Consider the following 16,656-nt stretch of genomic DNA (forward strand, 5'->3'; position numbering starts at 1 on the left):
TCAGAACCCCTCAGACCCTCTCAAAAAGGACCCTAAATTGGGAAAAAACCTAAAACAACCCAAAATCATCTCATAAAAATGTAAAATTAGTGAAACCCCCCCTCAGAAAAACCCTAAATCGGGAAAAACCCTAATATCCCCTCATAAAATCCCCAAAAAATGAAACCCCCCTCAGAACCCCTCAAAAAGATCCTAAATTGGAAAAAACCCCCAAAAGACCCAGGAATCTCCTCATAAAAATGTAAAATTAGTGAAACCTCCCCTCAGAGAAACCCTAAATTGGAAAAAAACCTAATATCCCCTCATAAAATCCCAAACATAGCGAACCCCCCCCAGACCCCTCAGAAAAACCCTAAATTGGGGAAAAACCCCCAAAAGACCCCAAAATCTCCTCATAAAAATTTAAAATTAGTGAAACCTCCCCTCAGAAAAACTCTTAATTGGGAAAAACCCTAAAATCCCCTCATAAAATCCCCAAACATAGCGAACCCCCCCCCTCAGACCCCCCAGAAAAACACTAAATTGGGGAAAAACCCCCAAAAGGCCCAAAATCTCCTCATAAAAACGTAAAATTAGTGAAACCCACCCTCAGAGAAACCCTAAAATGGGAAAAACCCTAAAATCCCCTCATAAAATCCCCCAAAAATGAAACCCCCCTCAGACCCCTCAAGAAGACCCTAAATCGGGAAAAACGCTAAAATCCCCTCATAAAATCCCCAAAATAGTGGAAACCCCCCTCAGAACCCCTCAAAAAGGACCCTAAATTGGAAAAAACCCCAAAAGACCCCAAAATCTCCTCATGAAATTGTAATAATTGTGACCCCCCCCTCAGAAAAACTCTTAATTGGGAAAAACCCTAAAATCCCCTCATAAAATCCCCAAAAAATGAAACCCCCCCAGACCCCTCAGAAAAACCCTAAATTGGGAAAAACCCCCCAAAGAACCAAAAATATCCTCATAAAAATGTAAAATTAATGAACCCCCCCCCCTCAGAAAAACCCTAAATTGGGAAAAACACTAATATCCCCTCATAAAATCCCCAAAAAATGAAACCCCTCTCAGACCCCTCCAGAAGACCCTAAATCGGGAAAAACCCTAAAATCCCCTCATAAAAACCCCAAAGTGGTGAACTTCCCCATCAGAACCCCTCCAAAAGGACCCTCAATTGGGAAAAACCTCAAAACGCCCCAAGATCTTCTCACAAAAGAACTAAAACGAATTAAACTCCCCCTCAGAACCCCCGTCCCACTCCCCTCTCCCCTCACGGCGCTCCAGGCCCGAGGCCCCCCCCCCCCGGTTTCTTCGCCCCCTCCCATTCCCGCTGTCCCCGTGTCCCCCCCGGTTGTCCGCTGCCCTCAGGGATTCTCACCATGGCGGTGCCGGCCCGAGGCCCCCCCGGTTCCGATTCCGGTTCCGGTTCCGATCCCGTTCCCGGTTCCGTTCCCGGTTCCGTTCCCCCCCCCCACAGCCAGGCCCCGCCGCTTCCCGCCTCCGCCAGGGGGCGCCCCCCGCACTGCGCCTGCGCGGAACCTCCCGTTCCCGCCCTTTCCCCCCCTCACGTTTCCCGCCCCTCGCTCAAATTCCCGCCTCCCTCCCCGAAATTCTCAGCGCCCCCTCCCCAAATTCCTGCCCCGGGAATGAAGGAAGGGGATCAGGAGGAGATTTGTAGCCCCCTCCCCAAATTCCCTCTCCCTGTCCCCCTCAAAATCACGCTCGTTCCGCCCCCCCGCCCTAACCAGGCCACGCCCTAAACCACGCCCACTCCCCCAATAACCCCGCTCTCCAGGCCCCTCCCATTCCTTCACCCCCCCACCCCAAAGTTCCCGCCGGTCTTTGCTTCCTTCCCTCCCCACAATTCCCGGTTTTCCGCCTCAAAATTCCCGGTTTTACCCGCAAAAATCCCCGCTCTTTCCCATAAAATTCCCGGTTCCCCCAACACACACAAAAAAAATTCCCGGTTTCCCTCGCCCACAAAAATTCCCGGTGCTCTCCTCCAAGCCCCGCCCCCTTAACCCCGCCCCCTCGCTTTAGCCCCGCCCCTCCCGCCGCTCCCGCCGCTCCCCTCACGGTGCCGCCCCTCCCCTCCCGCCGCGCACGCGCTCCCGCCATTCCCCCCCCCCCCCGCCACCTCCGTGATCGTGAAGGCGGAGGCGGAGGGAGGAGGAGGAGGAGGAGGAGGCGGCTGAGGGCTGAGGTGGGGTGGGGGGGGGGGGGGGCTTTAGAGGAGGAGGAAGGCGCCGCCGCCATTACAGGCCGAGCCCGCCCCGGCGGCCCCCGCCGCCCTCGCCCCGCCCGCCGCCGCCGCCCCGAGCGCGGACATGGCGCTGCCGCCTCCTCCCGCCGCCCCCGGCCCGGCCCGATGCCGCCGACGCCGCCGATGCTTCTCCGGTAAGACGGAAAAAAAAAAAAAAATCTCTTCTCCCCCCCCTTCTCTCCCTCAGCCTCAGCGCCACCATCGCCGCCTTTTCTCTCTCTGGAAAACCCCCAACCCCCCCCCCCCCCAGAAGAACAATGGGCCGCCCCACCCCCGCCCGCCGCGCGCCCGCCGGGCCGGCCCATGGCCCCCGCGGGGGGGGGGGGGGGGAGCGGTCCGTGAGGGGGGCCCGGGAGAGACCACCCCCCGTGGGGGGGAGGGGGAGAGGGGGAGAGGGTGAGACCCCCCCCCCATCCCCCCCCCATCCGTGCGTTCTCAATGGTACCGCCCGCCATTCATGGGGGGCTGTGGGGAGGGGGGGGGGAGACCCCCGGCAAGGGGGAGAGGGGGCACCCCAAAATTGTGGGGGGGGAAGGGGGGATTAAGGGGAGAGAGCACCCCCGGTTTGGGGGGGAGACTACTTCAGTTTGGGGGGGACTCAGAGGGGAGAGCACCCCCAATTTGGGGGGAGTTTGGGGGGGGACTCAGAGGGGAGAGTACCCCCAATTTGGGGGGGAGACTACTTCAGTTTGGGGGGGACTCGGAGGGGAGAGCACCCCCAAATTGGGGGGGAGACTACTTCAGTTTGGGGGGGCTCAGAGGGGAGAGCACCCCCAATTTGGGAGGGATTTGGGGGGGGACTCAGAGGGGAGAGCACCCCCAAATTGGGGGGGAGACTACTTCAGTTTGGGGAGGGCTTAAGGGGGGAGAGCACCCCCGATTTGGGGGGAGACTACTTCAGTTTGGGGGGGACTCAGAGGGGAGAGCACCCCCAAATTGGGGGGAGTTTGGGGGGGGGACTCAGAGGGGAGAGCACCCCCATATTGGGGGGGTTTTGGGGGGGGACTCAGAAGGGAGAGCACCCCCAATTTGGGGGGGTTTTGGGGAGGAGACTCAGAGGGGAGAGTACCCCCAATTTGGGGGGGTTTTGGGGAGGACTCAGAGGAGAGAGCACCCCAAATTTGGGGGGGTTTGGGGGTGAGACTACTTCAGTTTGGGGGGACTCAGAGGGGAGAGTACCCCCAATTTGGGGGGGAGACTACTTCAGTTTGGGGGGGACTCGGAGGGGTGAGCACCCCCGATTTGGGGGGGACTCAGAGGGGTGAGCACCCCCGATTTGGGGGGGATTTGGGGGGGGGACTCAGAGGGGAGAGCACCCCCAAATTGGGGGGGTTTGGGGGGGAGACTACTTCAGTTTGGGGGGGACTCAGAGGGGAGAGCACCCCCAAATTGGGGGGGAGACTACTTCAGTTTGGGGGGGGCTTAAGGGGAGAGCACCCCCAATTTGGGGGGGTTTTTGGGGGGAGACTACTTCAGTTTGGGGGGGACTCAGAGGGGAGAGCACCCCCAATTTGGGGGGAATTTGGAGGGGAGACCATCCCCAAAATTGGGGGGATTCTGAGGGGAGACCACCCCCAATTTGGGGGGGATTCTGAGGGGAGACCACCCCCAATTTGGGGGGGATTCTGAGGGGAGACCACCCCCAAAATTGGGGGGATTCTGAGGGGAGACCATCCCCAAAATTGGGGGGATTCTGAGGGGAGACCACCCCCAATTTGGGGGGGATTCTGAGGGGAGACCACCCCCACTTTGGGGGTACATAGAGAGGAGACCACCCCCAATTTTGGGGTGTTGTGAGGAGAGACCACCCCCAATTTGGGGGGGGGATTCGAAGAGGAGACCACCCCAAAATTGGGGGGGGCTTAGGGGGAGACCATCCCCAAACTGGGGGGGATTTGGAGGGGAGACCACCCTCATTTTGGGGGGATTTAGAGGGGAGACCACCCCCAAATTGGGGGACTTAGGGGGAGACCACCCCCAAATTGGGGGGGATTTAGAGGGGAGACCACCCCAAAATTGGGGGGATTTAAAGGGGAGACCACCCCCAAATTGAGGGGCTTAGGGGGAGACCATCCCCAAACTGGGGGGGATTTGGAGGAGAGACCACCCCCAATTTGGGGGGCTGAGTGGGGAGACCACCCCCAAATTGGGGGGAGACCACCCCCAAATTGGGGGGATTTGGAGGAGAGACCACCCCCAAACTGGGGGGGATTTGGAGGGGAGACCACCCTCATTTTGGGGGGATTTAGAGGAGAGACCACCCCCAATTTGGGGGGCTCAGTGGGGAGACCACCCCCAAATTGGGGGGGATTCTGAGGGGAGACCACCCCCAATTTAGGGGGAGACCCCTTCCCCAATTGCGGTCTCCCCTCAAATCCCACCCCCCAAATTTGGGTTCCCCCCTCCCCAAATTGGGGAGATCCCCCCTCCCCAATTTGGGGTCTCCCCTCAAATCCCCCTTCCCAAATTTGGGTTCCCCCTCCCCAAATTAGGGTGGTCTCCACTCAAATCCCCCTCCCCACATTCCTCAAATCCCCCTCCCCAAATTGGGGTTGCCCCTTCCCCAAATTGGGGTTTCCCCTCAAATCCCCCTCCCCAAATTGGGGTTGCCCCTTCCCCAAATTGGGGTCTCCCCTCAAATCCCCCTCCCCAATTTGTGGGGATCCCCCATCAAATCCCCCTCCCCAAATTGGGGTTCCCCCCTCCCCAAATTGGGATTTCCCCAAATTGGCATCAATCCCTGAAATCCCCCTCCCCAAATTGGGGTTCCCCCTCCCCAAATTGGCATCAATCCCTGAAATCCCCCTCCCCAAATTGGGGCTCCCCCCTCCCCAAATTGGCATCAATCCCTGAAATCCCCCTCCCCAAATTGGGGTTCCCCCTCCCCAAATTGGCATCAATCCCTGAAATCCCCCTCCCCAAATTGGCATCAATCCCTGAAATCCCCCTCTCCAATTTGTGGGGATCCCCCATCAAATCCCCCTCCCCAAATTGGGGTTCCCCCTCCCCAAATTGGCATCAGTCCCTCAAATCCCCCTCCCCAAATTGGCATCAATCCCTGAAATCCCCCTCCCCAAATTGGGGTCCCCCCTCCCCAAATTGGCATCAATCCCTGAAATCCCCCTCCCCAAATTGGGGTCCCCCCTCCCCAAATTGGGGTTCCCCCTCCCCAAATTGGCATCAGTCCCTCAAATCCCCCTCCCCAAATTGGCATCAATCCCTGAAATCCCCCTCCCCAAATTGGGGTTCCCCCTCCCTAAATTGGGGTCCCCCCTCCCCAAATTGGGATTTCCCCAAATTGGCATCAGTCCCTCAAATCCCCCTCCCCAAATTGGCATCAATCCCTGAAATCCCCCTCCCCAAATTGGGGTTCCCCCTCCCTAAATTGGGGTCCCCCCTCCCCAAATTGGGATTTCCCCAAATTGGCATCAATCCCTCAAATCCCCCTCCCCAATTTGTGGGGATCCCCCATCAAATCCCCCTCCCCAAATTGGCATCAATCCCTGAAATCCCCCTCCCCAAATTGGGGTTCCCCCCTCCCCAAATTGGGATTTCCCCAAATTGGCATCAATCCCTCAAATCCCCCTCCCCAAATTGGGGTTCCCCCTCCCCAAATTGGCATCAGTCCCTCAAATCCCCCTCCCCAAATTGGCATCAATCCCTGAAATCCCCCTCCCCAAATTGGGGTCCCCCCTCCCCAAATTGGGATTTCCCCAAATTGGCATCAATCCCTCAAATCCCCCTCCCCAAATTGGGGTTCCCCCTCCCCAAATTGGCATCAGTCCCTCAAATCCCCCTCCCCAAATTGGCATCAATCCCTGAAATCCCCCTCCCCAAATTGGGGTCCCCCCTCCCCAAATTGGGATTTCCCCAAATTGGCATCAATCCCTCAAATCCCCCTCCCCAAATTGAGGTACCCCCTCCCCAAATTGGGATTTCCCCCAATTGTGGCTCCCCCTCCCCAAATTGGGATTTCCCCAAATTGGGGTTCCCCCTCCCCAAATTGGGGCTCCCCCTCCCCAAATTGGGGTCCCCCTCCCCAAATTGGGGTCCCCCTCCCCAAATTGAGGTCCCCCCTCCCCAAATTGGGGTCCCCCTCCCCAAATTCCCTCCCGGGGTGACAATCCCCTTTTTTTTTGGGGGGGGGGGGGGGGTTGGGATTATTTTGGGAGAAGTTTTGGGAAATTATTGGGAATTTATTGGGGATTTTATTGGGATTTTTTCGGCTTTTTTTTGGGATTTTTTGGGATTATTTTGGGAGAGGTTTTGGGAAATTTTTGGGAATTTATTGGGATTTTATTGGGGATTTATTGGGGATTTTATTGGGATTTTTTGGGGAGTTTTTTGGGAAATTTTTGGGGATTTTATTGGGATTATTTGGGATTTTTTGGGGATTTTTTGGGGAAATTTTTGGGAATTTATTGGGGATTTATTGGGGATTTTATTGGGGATTTATTGGGGATTTTATTGGGGTTTTTTCAGCTTTTTTTTGGGATTATTTTGGGAGAAGTTTTGGGAAATTTTTGGGAATTTATTGGGATTTTATTGGGGATTTATTGGGGATTTTATTGGGATTTTCTGGGGATTTTATTGGGGATTTATTGGGGATTTTATTGGGATTATTTGGGATTTTTTGGGAAATTTTTAGGATTTTATTGGGGATTTATTGGGGATTTTTTGGGGGATTTTTTGGCATTTTTTTGGGAGAAGAGTTGGGAAATTTTTGGGATTTTATTGGGATTTTTTGGTGGGGTTTTTGGATTTTATTGGGGATTTTTTGGGATTATTTTGGGATTTTTTGGGAGAAGTTTTGGGAAATTTTTGGGATTTCATTGGGATTTTTTGGGTTTTATTGGGGATTTTATTGGGGATTTATTGGGGAATTTATTAGGAGTTTTTTGGGTTTTTTGGGGATTTTTTGGGGGATTTTTTTGCGATTTTTTGGGGAGAAGGTTTTGGGAATTTTTTGGGATTTCATTGGGATTTTTTGGGTTTTATTGGGGATTTTTTGGGGAATTTATTAGGAATTTTTTGGTTTTTTTGGGATTTTTTTGGGGAGAAGGTTTTGGGAATTTTTTGGGATTTTATTGGGATTTTTTGGGGCGTTTTTTGGATTTTATTGGGGGTTTTTTGGAGAAGTTTTGGGAAATTTTTGGGGTTTTATTGGGATTTTTTGGGGGGTTTTTGGGTTTTATTGGGGATTTTTTTGGGGTTTTTTTTTTTTTGGGCATATTTGGGGAATTTTTTGGAGTTTTCTGGGATTTTTTTTTTTGATCTGGGATTTTTCGAGTTTTTTTTGGGGATTATTTTGGGAATTGTTTTGGGATTTTTCAATTTTTTGGGATTTTTTTCGGGCCAAATTTTCACTTTTCCCCCCTGGATTTGTCGTTTCCATCCCAAATTTAGGGATTTCTTCTCCAGGATTGTGGGGAAAACATCCCCGAAAATCCCAAAATTTGGGAAAATCATCCCAGAAAATCCCAAAATTTGGGGAAAAAATCCTAAAAATTGGGAAAAACATCCCAGAAAATCCCAAAATTTGGGGAAAAAATCCTAAAAATTGGGAAAAACATCCCAGAAAATCCCAAAATTTGGGGAAAAAATTCCAAAAATTGGGAAAAACATCCCAGAAAATCCCAAAATTTGGGGAAAAAATCCCAAAAATTGGGAAAAACATTCCAGAAAATCCAAATAATTGAGAAAAACATTCCAGAAAAATCCCAAAAATCGGGAAAACCATCCCAGGGAATCCCAAAATTTGGGAAAAACATTCCAGAAAATCCCAAAAATTTGGGAATTGCAGCCCCAGATCCCAAATTTCTCCGGGGAATTCCCGGATCCGGAAGAAAATTCCATGAAATCCTGGGCTGAGCTTTGACCCCGAGGCCCTTCCCGGAATTTCGGGATCGGGAGGAGGAAAAATCCTTTTTTTTTGGGGGGAATTTTTGGAATTTTGGGAATTTTTGGGGGGATTTGAGTTTTCCAACGGGGATTTTTTGGGAAAAAAAAGGGAAAATTCCGACCCCTCCCCCCACCTCCGGCGGCTCCGGGGTTGCTGGACTTTGGAACCGATCAGGAACTGCTGAGTCAGGGCAAAAAAATGGGAATTCCGGGGAAAAAAATCGGGAATTCTGGGGAAATTCGGGAGTTTTGGGTGTTTAAAGCCGGAATTTCCAGCTGTGGGTGAGGAGTCAGCCTCGGAATTTTGGGATTTTTTGGGAATTTTGGGATTTTTTAGGGAATTTTGGGTCAATCAGGAACTGCTGAGTCAGGGAATTCCAGGGAAAATTGGGAATTCTGGGGGAAAAAAATCGGGAATTCCAGGGAAAATTAGGAATTTTGGGGTGTTTAAAGTCGGAATTTCCAGCTGTGGGTGAGGAGTCAGCCTCGGAATTTTGGGAATTCTGGGAATTTTGGGATTTTTTAGGGAATTTTGGGGTCAGTCAGGAACTGCTGAGTCAGGGAATTCCAGGGAAAATTGGGAATTCCGGGGGGAAAAAATCGGGAATTCCAGGGAAAATTGGGAATTTTGGGGTGTTTAAAGTCGGAATTTCCAGCTCTGGGTGAGGAGTCAGCCTCGGAATTTTGGGATTTTTTGGGAATTTTGGGATTTTTTAGGGAATTTTGGGTCAATCAGGAGCTCCTGAGTCAGCAAATTCCAGGAAAAAAACAGGAATTTCCGGATGTCCACCGTGGAGGGTCTTCGGTTGGGTGGAAGAGTTGTGTCCACCATGGTGGAAGGAGTTGTGTCCACCATGGAGGGTCTTCAGTTGGGCGGAAGAAGTTGTGTCCACCGTGGAGGGTCTTTGGTTGGGCGGAAGAGTTGTGTCCACCGTGGAGGGTCTTCGGTTGGGCGGAAGAGTTGTGTCCATCATGGAAGGTCTTCGGTTGGGTGGAAGAGTTGTGTCCACCATGGTGGAAGGAGTTATGTCCACCGTGGAGGGTCTTAGGTTGGGTGGAGAAGTTGTGTCCATCATGGTGGAAGGAGTTGTGTCCACCATGGAGGATCTTCGGTTGGGTGGAGAAGTTGTGTCGATCGTGGTGACCTTTGGTTGGGCGGAAGAGTTGTGTCCACCATGGAGGGTCTTCGGTTGGGTGGAAGAGTTGTGTCCACCATGGAGGGTCTTCGGTTGGGCGGAAGAGTTGTGTCCACCATGGTGGAAGAGTTGTGTCCATCATGGAGGGTCTTCAGTTGGGTGGAGAAGTTGTGTCCACCATGGTGGAAGGAGTTGTGTCCACCGTGGAGGGTCTTCAGTTGGGCGGAAGAGTTGTGTCCATCATGGTGGAAGAGTTGTGTCCACCATGGAGGGTCTTCGGTCGGGTGGAGAAGTTGTGTCGATCGTGGTGACCTTCGGTTGGGTGGAAGAGTTGTGTCCACCATGGAGGGTCTTGGGTTGGGTGGAAGAGTTGTGTCCACCATGGAGGGTCTTAGGTTGGGTGAAGAAGTTGTGTCAATCGTGGTGACCTTTGGTTGGGCGGAAGAGTTGTGTCCACCGTGGAGGGTCTTCGGTTGGGCGGAAGAGTTGGTCTTCGGTTGGGTGGAAGAGTTGTGTCCACCATGGTGGAAGAGTTGTGTCCATCATGGAGGGTCTTCAGTTGGGTGGAGAAGTTGTGTCCACCATGGTGGAAGGAGTTGTGTCCACCGTGGAGGGTCTTCAGTTGTGCGGAAGAGTTGTGTCCATCATGGTGGAAGAGTTGTGTCCACCATGGAGGGTCTTCGGTCGGGTGGAGAAGTTGTGTCGATCGTGGTGACCTTCGGTTGGGTGGAAGAGTTGTGTCCACCATGGTGGAAGAGTTGTGTCCACCATGGAGGGTCTTGGGTTGGGTGGAAGAGTTGTGTCCACCATGAGGGTCTTAGGTTGGGTGAAGAAGTTGTGTCAATCGTGGTGACCTTTGGTTGGGCGGAAGAGTTGTGTCCACCATGGTGGAAGAAGTTGCGTCCACCATGGAGGATCTTCGGTCGGGTGGAGCAGCTGTGCCCATCACGGCGCCCATCTGTCGGGCGGAAGAGTCGCGCCGCCGCGCCGCGGAAGTCGCGCCCGCCGCGCCGCGCGCCGACTCCTCCGCCCGCCGCTCACCCTCTCTCTCTCTCTCTCTCTCTCTCCCCCCAGGGCGACTCGTTGGCCGCCCAACGGCGGCGCCCACCGCGGCCTGAAGCCGTGCCGGCGCGCGCGGCATGGCAACGCCGAGCGGCCCCGCCCCGGCGCCGCGCCTGCCCTGAGCCGTCCCCCGCCCGTCCCCCGCCAGCGCCGCGCCCGGCCCCGGGCCGCCATGCGCGGACAATGATGATGGCCCGCAAGCAAGATGGCCGCACGCCCACCTACAACGTCAGCGTGGTGGGACTGTCCGGCACCGAGAAGGAGAAGGGCCAGTGCGGCGTCGGCAAATCCTGCCTGTGCAACCGCTTCGTGCGGCCCGGCGCCGACGACTTCCACTTGGAGCACACGTCCGTGCTCAGCACCAGTGACTTTGGGGGCAGGGTGGTCAACAATGACCACTTCCTCTACTGGGGCGAGGTGGCGCGGCCGCTGGAGGAGTGCGTGGAGTGCCGCATCCACGTGGTGGAGCAGACGGAGTTCATCGACGACCAGACCTTCCAGCCGCACCGCAGCACGGCCTTGCAGCCCTACATCAAGAGGGCGGCGGCCACCAAGTTGGCGTCGGCCGAGAAGCTCATGTACTTCTGCACCGACCAGCTGGGCTTGGAGCAGGACTTCGAGCAGAAGCAGATGCCCGACGGCAAGCTGCCGGTGGACGGCTTCCTGCTGTGCGTGGACGTCAGCCGCGGCATGAACCGCAACTTCGACGAGCAGCTCAAGTTCGTGTCCAACCTCTACAACCAGCTGGCCAAGACCAAGAAGCCGGTGGTGGTGGTGCTGACCAAGTGCGACGAGGGCGTGGAGCGCTACATCCGCGACGCCCACGCCTTCGCCTTGGGCAAGAAGAACCTGCAGGTGGTGGAGACCTCGGCGCGCTCCAACGTCAACGTGGAGCTGGCCTTCGGCACGCTGGTGCAGCTGGTGGACAAGAGCCGCGGCAAGGCCAAGATCATCCCCTACTTCGAGGCGCTCAAGCAGCAGAGCCAGCAGATCGCCGCCGCCAAGGACAAGTACGAGTGGCTCGTCAGCCGCATCGTCAAGAGCCACCACGAGGCGTGGCCCGACGTCAGCCGCAAGATGCAGCCGGCGCCCGAGTACCAGGACTACGTCTACCTGGAGGGCACCCAGAAGGCCAAGAAGCTCTTCCTGCAGCACGTGCAGCGCCTCAAGCAGGAGCACATCGAGCGCCGCCGCAGGGCCTACCTGGCCCTGCTGCCGCAGGCGCTGGACGCCCTCGTGCCGGACCTGGACGAGATCGACCGCTTGAGCCGCGCCAAGGCCGAGAAGCTGCTGGAGGCCAAGCCCGACTTCCTCAAGTGGTTCGTGGTGCTGGAGGAGACGCCGTGGGACGCCACGAGCCACGTGGACGACGTGGACAACGAGCGCATCCCCTTCGACCTGCTGGAGACGCCGGCGGCCGAGCAGCTCTACGAGGCCCACCTGGAGAAGCTGCGCGACGAGCGCAAGCGCGCCGAGATGAGGAGGGCGTTCCGCGAGAACCTGGAGAGCTCGCCCTTCGTCACGCCCCGGCAAGCCTTGGGAGGAGGCGCGGAGCTTCATCATGAACGAGGACTTCTACCTGTGGCTGGACGAGTCGGTCTACGTGGACATCTACGGCAAGCACCAGAAGCAGCTGATCGACAAGGCCAAGGAGGACTTCCAGGAGCTGCTGCTGGAGTACTCGGAGCTCTTCTACGAGCTGGAGCTGGACGCCAAGCCCAGCAAGGAGAAGATGGGCGTCATCCAGGAGGTGCTGGGCGAGGAGCAGCGCTTCAAGGCGCTGCAGAAGCTCCAGGCCGAGCGCGACGCCCTCGTCCTCAAGCACATCCACTTCGTCTACCACCCCACCAAGGAGACGTGCCCCAGCTGCGCCGCCTGCGTGGACGCCCGCGTGGAGCAGCTGCTGGGCTCGCGCTTCGCCCGGCCGGCCGAGCGGCACCGCCGCGACGTCTCGGCGGACGCCGACCGCATCAACCTGGTCATCCTGGGCAAGGACGGGCTGGCGCGCGAGCTGGCCAACGAGATCCGCGCGCTCTGCACCAGCGACGACAAGTACGTCATCGAGGGCAAGATGTACGAGTTGGCCTTGAGGCCCATCGAGGGCAACGTCCGGCTGCCGGTCAACGCCTTCCAGACGCCCACCTTCCAGCCGCACGGCTGCCTGTGCCTCTACAACTCCAAGGAGTCGCTGTCCTACGTGGTGGAGAGCGTCGAGAAGAGCCGCGAGTCGGCCGCCGGCCGCCGCGACGGCCACGCGGCGCAGCTGCCCCTGACGCTGGTCCTGGTCAACAAGCGCGGCGGCGGCGACGCCGGCGGCGAGACGCTGCAGAGCCTCATCCAGCAGGGCCAGCAGATCGCCGGCAAGCTCCAGTGCGTCTTCCTGGACCCGGCGTCGGCCGGCATGGGCTACGGCCGCAACATCAACGAGAAGCAGATCGGCCAGGTCCTCAAGGGGCTGCTGGACGCCAAACGCAACCTCAACCCGGCGGCCGGCTCGGCGCCGGGCCCGAGGGACGCGGCCGACGGCGCCGAGCTGCGCGTGGCCGCGTGCCTGATGTGCGGCGACCCGGTGAGCGCCGACGAGGTGCTGCTGCCCATCCTGCAGGCGCAGCCGTGCCGGCCGGCGCCGGGCGGCGGCGCCGCGGTGCTGCTGGAGGCGGCGGTGGGCTCGCAGCGGCGGCGGGTGGAGCTGTCGCTGCTGTCCTACCACGCGTCCTTCGGCTTGCGCAAGAGCCGCCTGGTGCACGGCTACATCGTCTTCTACGCGGCCAAACGCAAGGCCTCGCTGGCCACGCTGCGCGCCTTCCTGGCCGACGTGCAGGACATCGTGCCCGTGCAGCTGGTGGCCTTGGCCGACGGCTCGGCCGACGCGCCGGACGACGACGTGAGCCGCGAGCAGCTGGCCGAGGGCGAGGAGATCGCCCAGGAGATCGAGGCCCGCTTCGCCGCCCTGCCCTGCGGCCAAGGCCAAGCCAAGCTGGACGTCTTCCAACCCTTCTTCAAGGACGCCTTGGACAAGAAGAACATCGTGGAGGCCGCGCACATGTACGACAACGCCGCCGAGGCCTGCGGCGCCGGCGAGGACGTCTTCAACTCGCCGCGCGCCGGCTCGCCGCTCTGCAACTCCAACTTGGCCGACTCCGAGGAGGACCCCGAGCCGCTGCCCGGCTACAGCCCCTTCCGCGAGGAGCCGGCCTTGCCCAAGGAGCTCTCCAAGCTCTCCGTGGAGCTGGAGGGCAACGACGGCCTCGGCTTCATCTCGGCGCTGGCCAACAACAAGGTGGCGCCGCCGCTCAGGCCGAAAGCGCCGCCGCACTTCGAGGCGGCGGAGCAAAGCCACCGCGACGTCCGGCGGCGCTCGGTGTCCTCCTCGGCGTGGTTGCCGCCGGACTGCTTCGACCCTTCGGATTACGCCGAGCCCATGGACGCGGTGGTGAAGCCGCGCAGCGAGGAGGAGAACATCTACTCGGTCCCTCACGACAGCACGCAAGGCAAGATCATCACCGTGCGCAACATCAACAAGGCCGCGTCCAACGGCAGCGGCAACGGCTCGGACAGCGAGATGGACAGCGGCTCCTTGGAGCGCGGCCGGAGGCCGCCGGCCGTCGCCAAACCGCGGCTGTACCGGGCGCGGTGCGCGCGGCTCGGACGTTTCGCCGGCTACCGGCCCGGCCTGAGCGTGGCAGCGACGATGAGTTGGGGCCGGGGAGGAAGAAGGACGAGGAGCCGGGCGGGCAGGGCGGCTACAAGGGCGACAACGCGGGTCATGGCCTACGAGGCGGCCGACGGAGAGGATCCCCGCAGGAGGAACATCCTCAGGAGCCTCAGGAGGACCACCAAGGTGGGGTCTGGAGGGGTTTGGGGTGAAGGTGGGGCTTGGAGGGGTCGTTTTGGGGCGATGGTCAAGCTCAAGGAGGGATGGGACGTCCCAGTGGTCATCCCAGTGGTCAGTGGTCAACCCAGTGGTCATTCCGGTGGTCAGTGGTCATCCCAGTGGTCAGTGGTCATCCCAGTGGTCATCCCAGTGGTCATCCCGGTGGTCATCCCAGCGGTCAGTGGTCATCCCGGTGGTCAGTGGTCATCCCGGTGGTCATCCCAGTGGTCAGTGGTCATCCCGGTGGTCATCCTGGTGGTCAGTGGCGGATCTCGGGAGGAGGAACGTTCTCAGGAGGATGATGAAGGTGGGATGAAGGTTGGAGTAGTCGTTTTGGGGCGATAGTCAAGCTCAAGGAGGGATGGGAACGGTGGAATGTCCCAGTGGTCATCCCGGTGGTCAGTGGTCATCCCGGTGGTCAGTGGTCATCCCAGTGGTCAGTGGTCATCCCAGTGGTCATCCCGGTGGTTTGGTCAGGTGTTGGTCAGTGGAGGTTCCTCGCAGGAGGAACATCCTCAGGAGCCTCAGGAGGACCACCAAGGTGGGGTCTGGAGGGGTTTGGGGTGAAGGTGGGGCTTGGAGGGGTCGTTTTGGGGCGATGGTCAAGCTCAAGGAGGGATGGGACGTCCCAGTGGTCATCCCAGTGGTCAGTGGTCAACCCAGTGGTCATCCTGGTGGTCAGTGGTCATCCCAGTGGTCAGTGGTCATCCCAGTGGTCATCCCAGTGGTCATCCCGGTGGTCATCCCAGCGGTCAGTGGTCATCCCGGTGGTCAGTGGTCATCCCGGTGGTCATCCCAGTGGTCAGTGGTCATCCCAGTGGTCAGTGGTCATCCCGGTGGTCATCCTGGTGGTCAGTGGCGGATCTCGGGAGGAGGAACGTTCTCAGGAGGATGATGAAGGTGGGATGAAGGTTGGAGAAGTCGTTTTGGGGTGATGGTCAAGCTCAAGGAGCGATGGGAACGGTGGAATGTCCCAGTGGTCATCCCGGTGGTCAGTGGTCGTCCCAGTGGTCATCCCAGTGGTCAGTGGTCATCCCAGTGGTCATCCCAGTGGTCAGTGGTCATCCCGGTGGTCAGTGGTCATCCCAGTGGTCAGTGGTCATCCCAGTGGTCATCCCGGTGGTTTGGTCAGGTGTTGGTCAGTGGAGGATCCTCGCAGGAGGAACATCCTCAGGAGCCTCAGGAGGACCACCAAGGTGGGGTCTGGAGGGGTTTGGGGTGAAGGTGGGGCTTGGAGGGGTCGTTTTGGGGTGATGGTCAAGCTCAAGGAGGGATGGGAATGGTGGAACATCCCAGTGGTCATCCCAGTGGTCAGTGGTCATCCCAGTGGTCAGTGGTCATCCCAGTGGTCATCCCGGTGTTTGGTCAGGTGTTGGTCAGTGGAGGTTCCTCGCAGGAGGAACATCCTCAGGAGCCTCAGGAGGACCACCAAGGTGGGGTCTGGAGGGGTTTGGGGTGAAGGTGGGGCTTGGAGGGGTCGTTTTGGGGCGATGGTCAAGCTCAAGGAGGGATGGGACGTCCCAGTGGTCATCCAGTGGTCAGTGGTCAACCCAGTGGTCATCCTGGTGGTCAGTGGTCATCCCAGTGGTCAGTGGTCATCCCAGTGGTCATCCCAGTGGTCATCCCGGTGGTCATCCCAGCGGTCAGTGGTCATCCCGGTGGTCAGTGGTCATCCCGGTGGTCATCCCAGTGGTCAGTGGTCATCCCAGTGGTCAGTGGTCATCCCGGTGGTCATCCTGGTGGTCAGTGGCGGATCTCGGGAGGAGGAACGTTCTCAGGAGGATGATGAAGGTGGGATGAAGGTTGGAGAAGTCGTTTTGGGGTGATGGTCAAGCTCAAGGAGCGATGGGAACGGTGGAATGTCCCAGTGGTCATCCCGGTGGTCAGTGGTCGTCCCAGTGGTCATCCCAGTGGTCAGTGGTCATCCCAGTGGTCATCCCAGTGGTCAGTGGTCATCCCGGTGGTCAGTGGTCATCCCAGTGGTCAGTGGTCATCCCAGTGGTCATCCCGGTGGTTTGGTCAGGTGTTGGTCAGTGGAGGATCCTCGCAGGAGGAACATCCTCAGGAGCCTCAGGAGGACCACCAAGGTGGGGTCTGGAGGGGTTTGGGGTGAAGGTGGGGCTTGGAGGGGTCGTTTTGGGGTGATGGTCAAGCTCAAGGAGGGATGGGAAGGGTGGAACATCCCAGTGGTCATCCCAGTGGTCAGTGGTCATCCCAGTGGTCATTCCGGTGGTCAATGGTCATCCCAGTGGTCATCCTGGTGGTCAGTGGTCATCCCGGTGGTCATCCCAGTGGTCAGTGGTCATCCCAGTGGTCAGTGGTCATCCCGGTGGTCATCCCGGTGGTCAGTGGTCATCCCGGTGGTCAGTGGTCATCCCGGTGGTCATCCCGGTGGTCAGTGGTCATCCCGGTGGTCAGTGGTCATCCCA

The 16,656-nt window shown here is 57.9% G+C and overlaps 1 protein-coding gene across 1 annotated transcript; it reads left to right on the plus strand.

Annotated features, from left to right (window-relative positions):
- Nucleotides 1-10,461: 10,461 nt before the first annotated feature.
- On the plus strand, nucleotides 10,462-14,572 carry ARHGAP35 (Rho GTPase activating protein 35). Its single transcript, XM_068178957.1, is given in 4 exon segments — nucleotides 10,462-11,877; nucleotides 11,879-14,030; nucleotides 14,033-14,115; nucleotides 14,117-14,572. Coding segments are annotated over 4 exon segments (4,032 nt in total). The 5' UTR covers nucleotides 10,462-10,536.
- The last annotated feature ends 2,084 nt before the right edge of the window (nucleotides 14,573-16,656 follow it).

The sequence above is a fragment of the Anomalospiza imberbis genome, unplaced genomic scaffold (assembly GCF_031753505.1).
Source record: "Anomalospiza imberbis isolate Cuckoo-Finch-1a 21T00152 unplaced genomic scaffold, ASM3175350v1 scaffold_642, whole genome shotgun sequence".
Taxonomy (NCBI): domain Eukaryota; kingdom Metazoa; phylum Chordata; class Aves; order Passeriformes; family Viduidae; genus Anomalospiza; species Anomalospiza imberbis.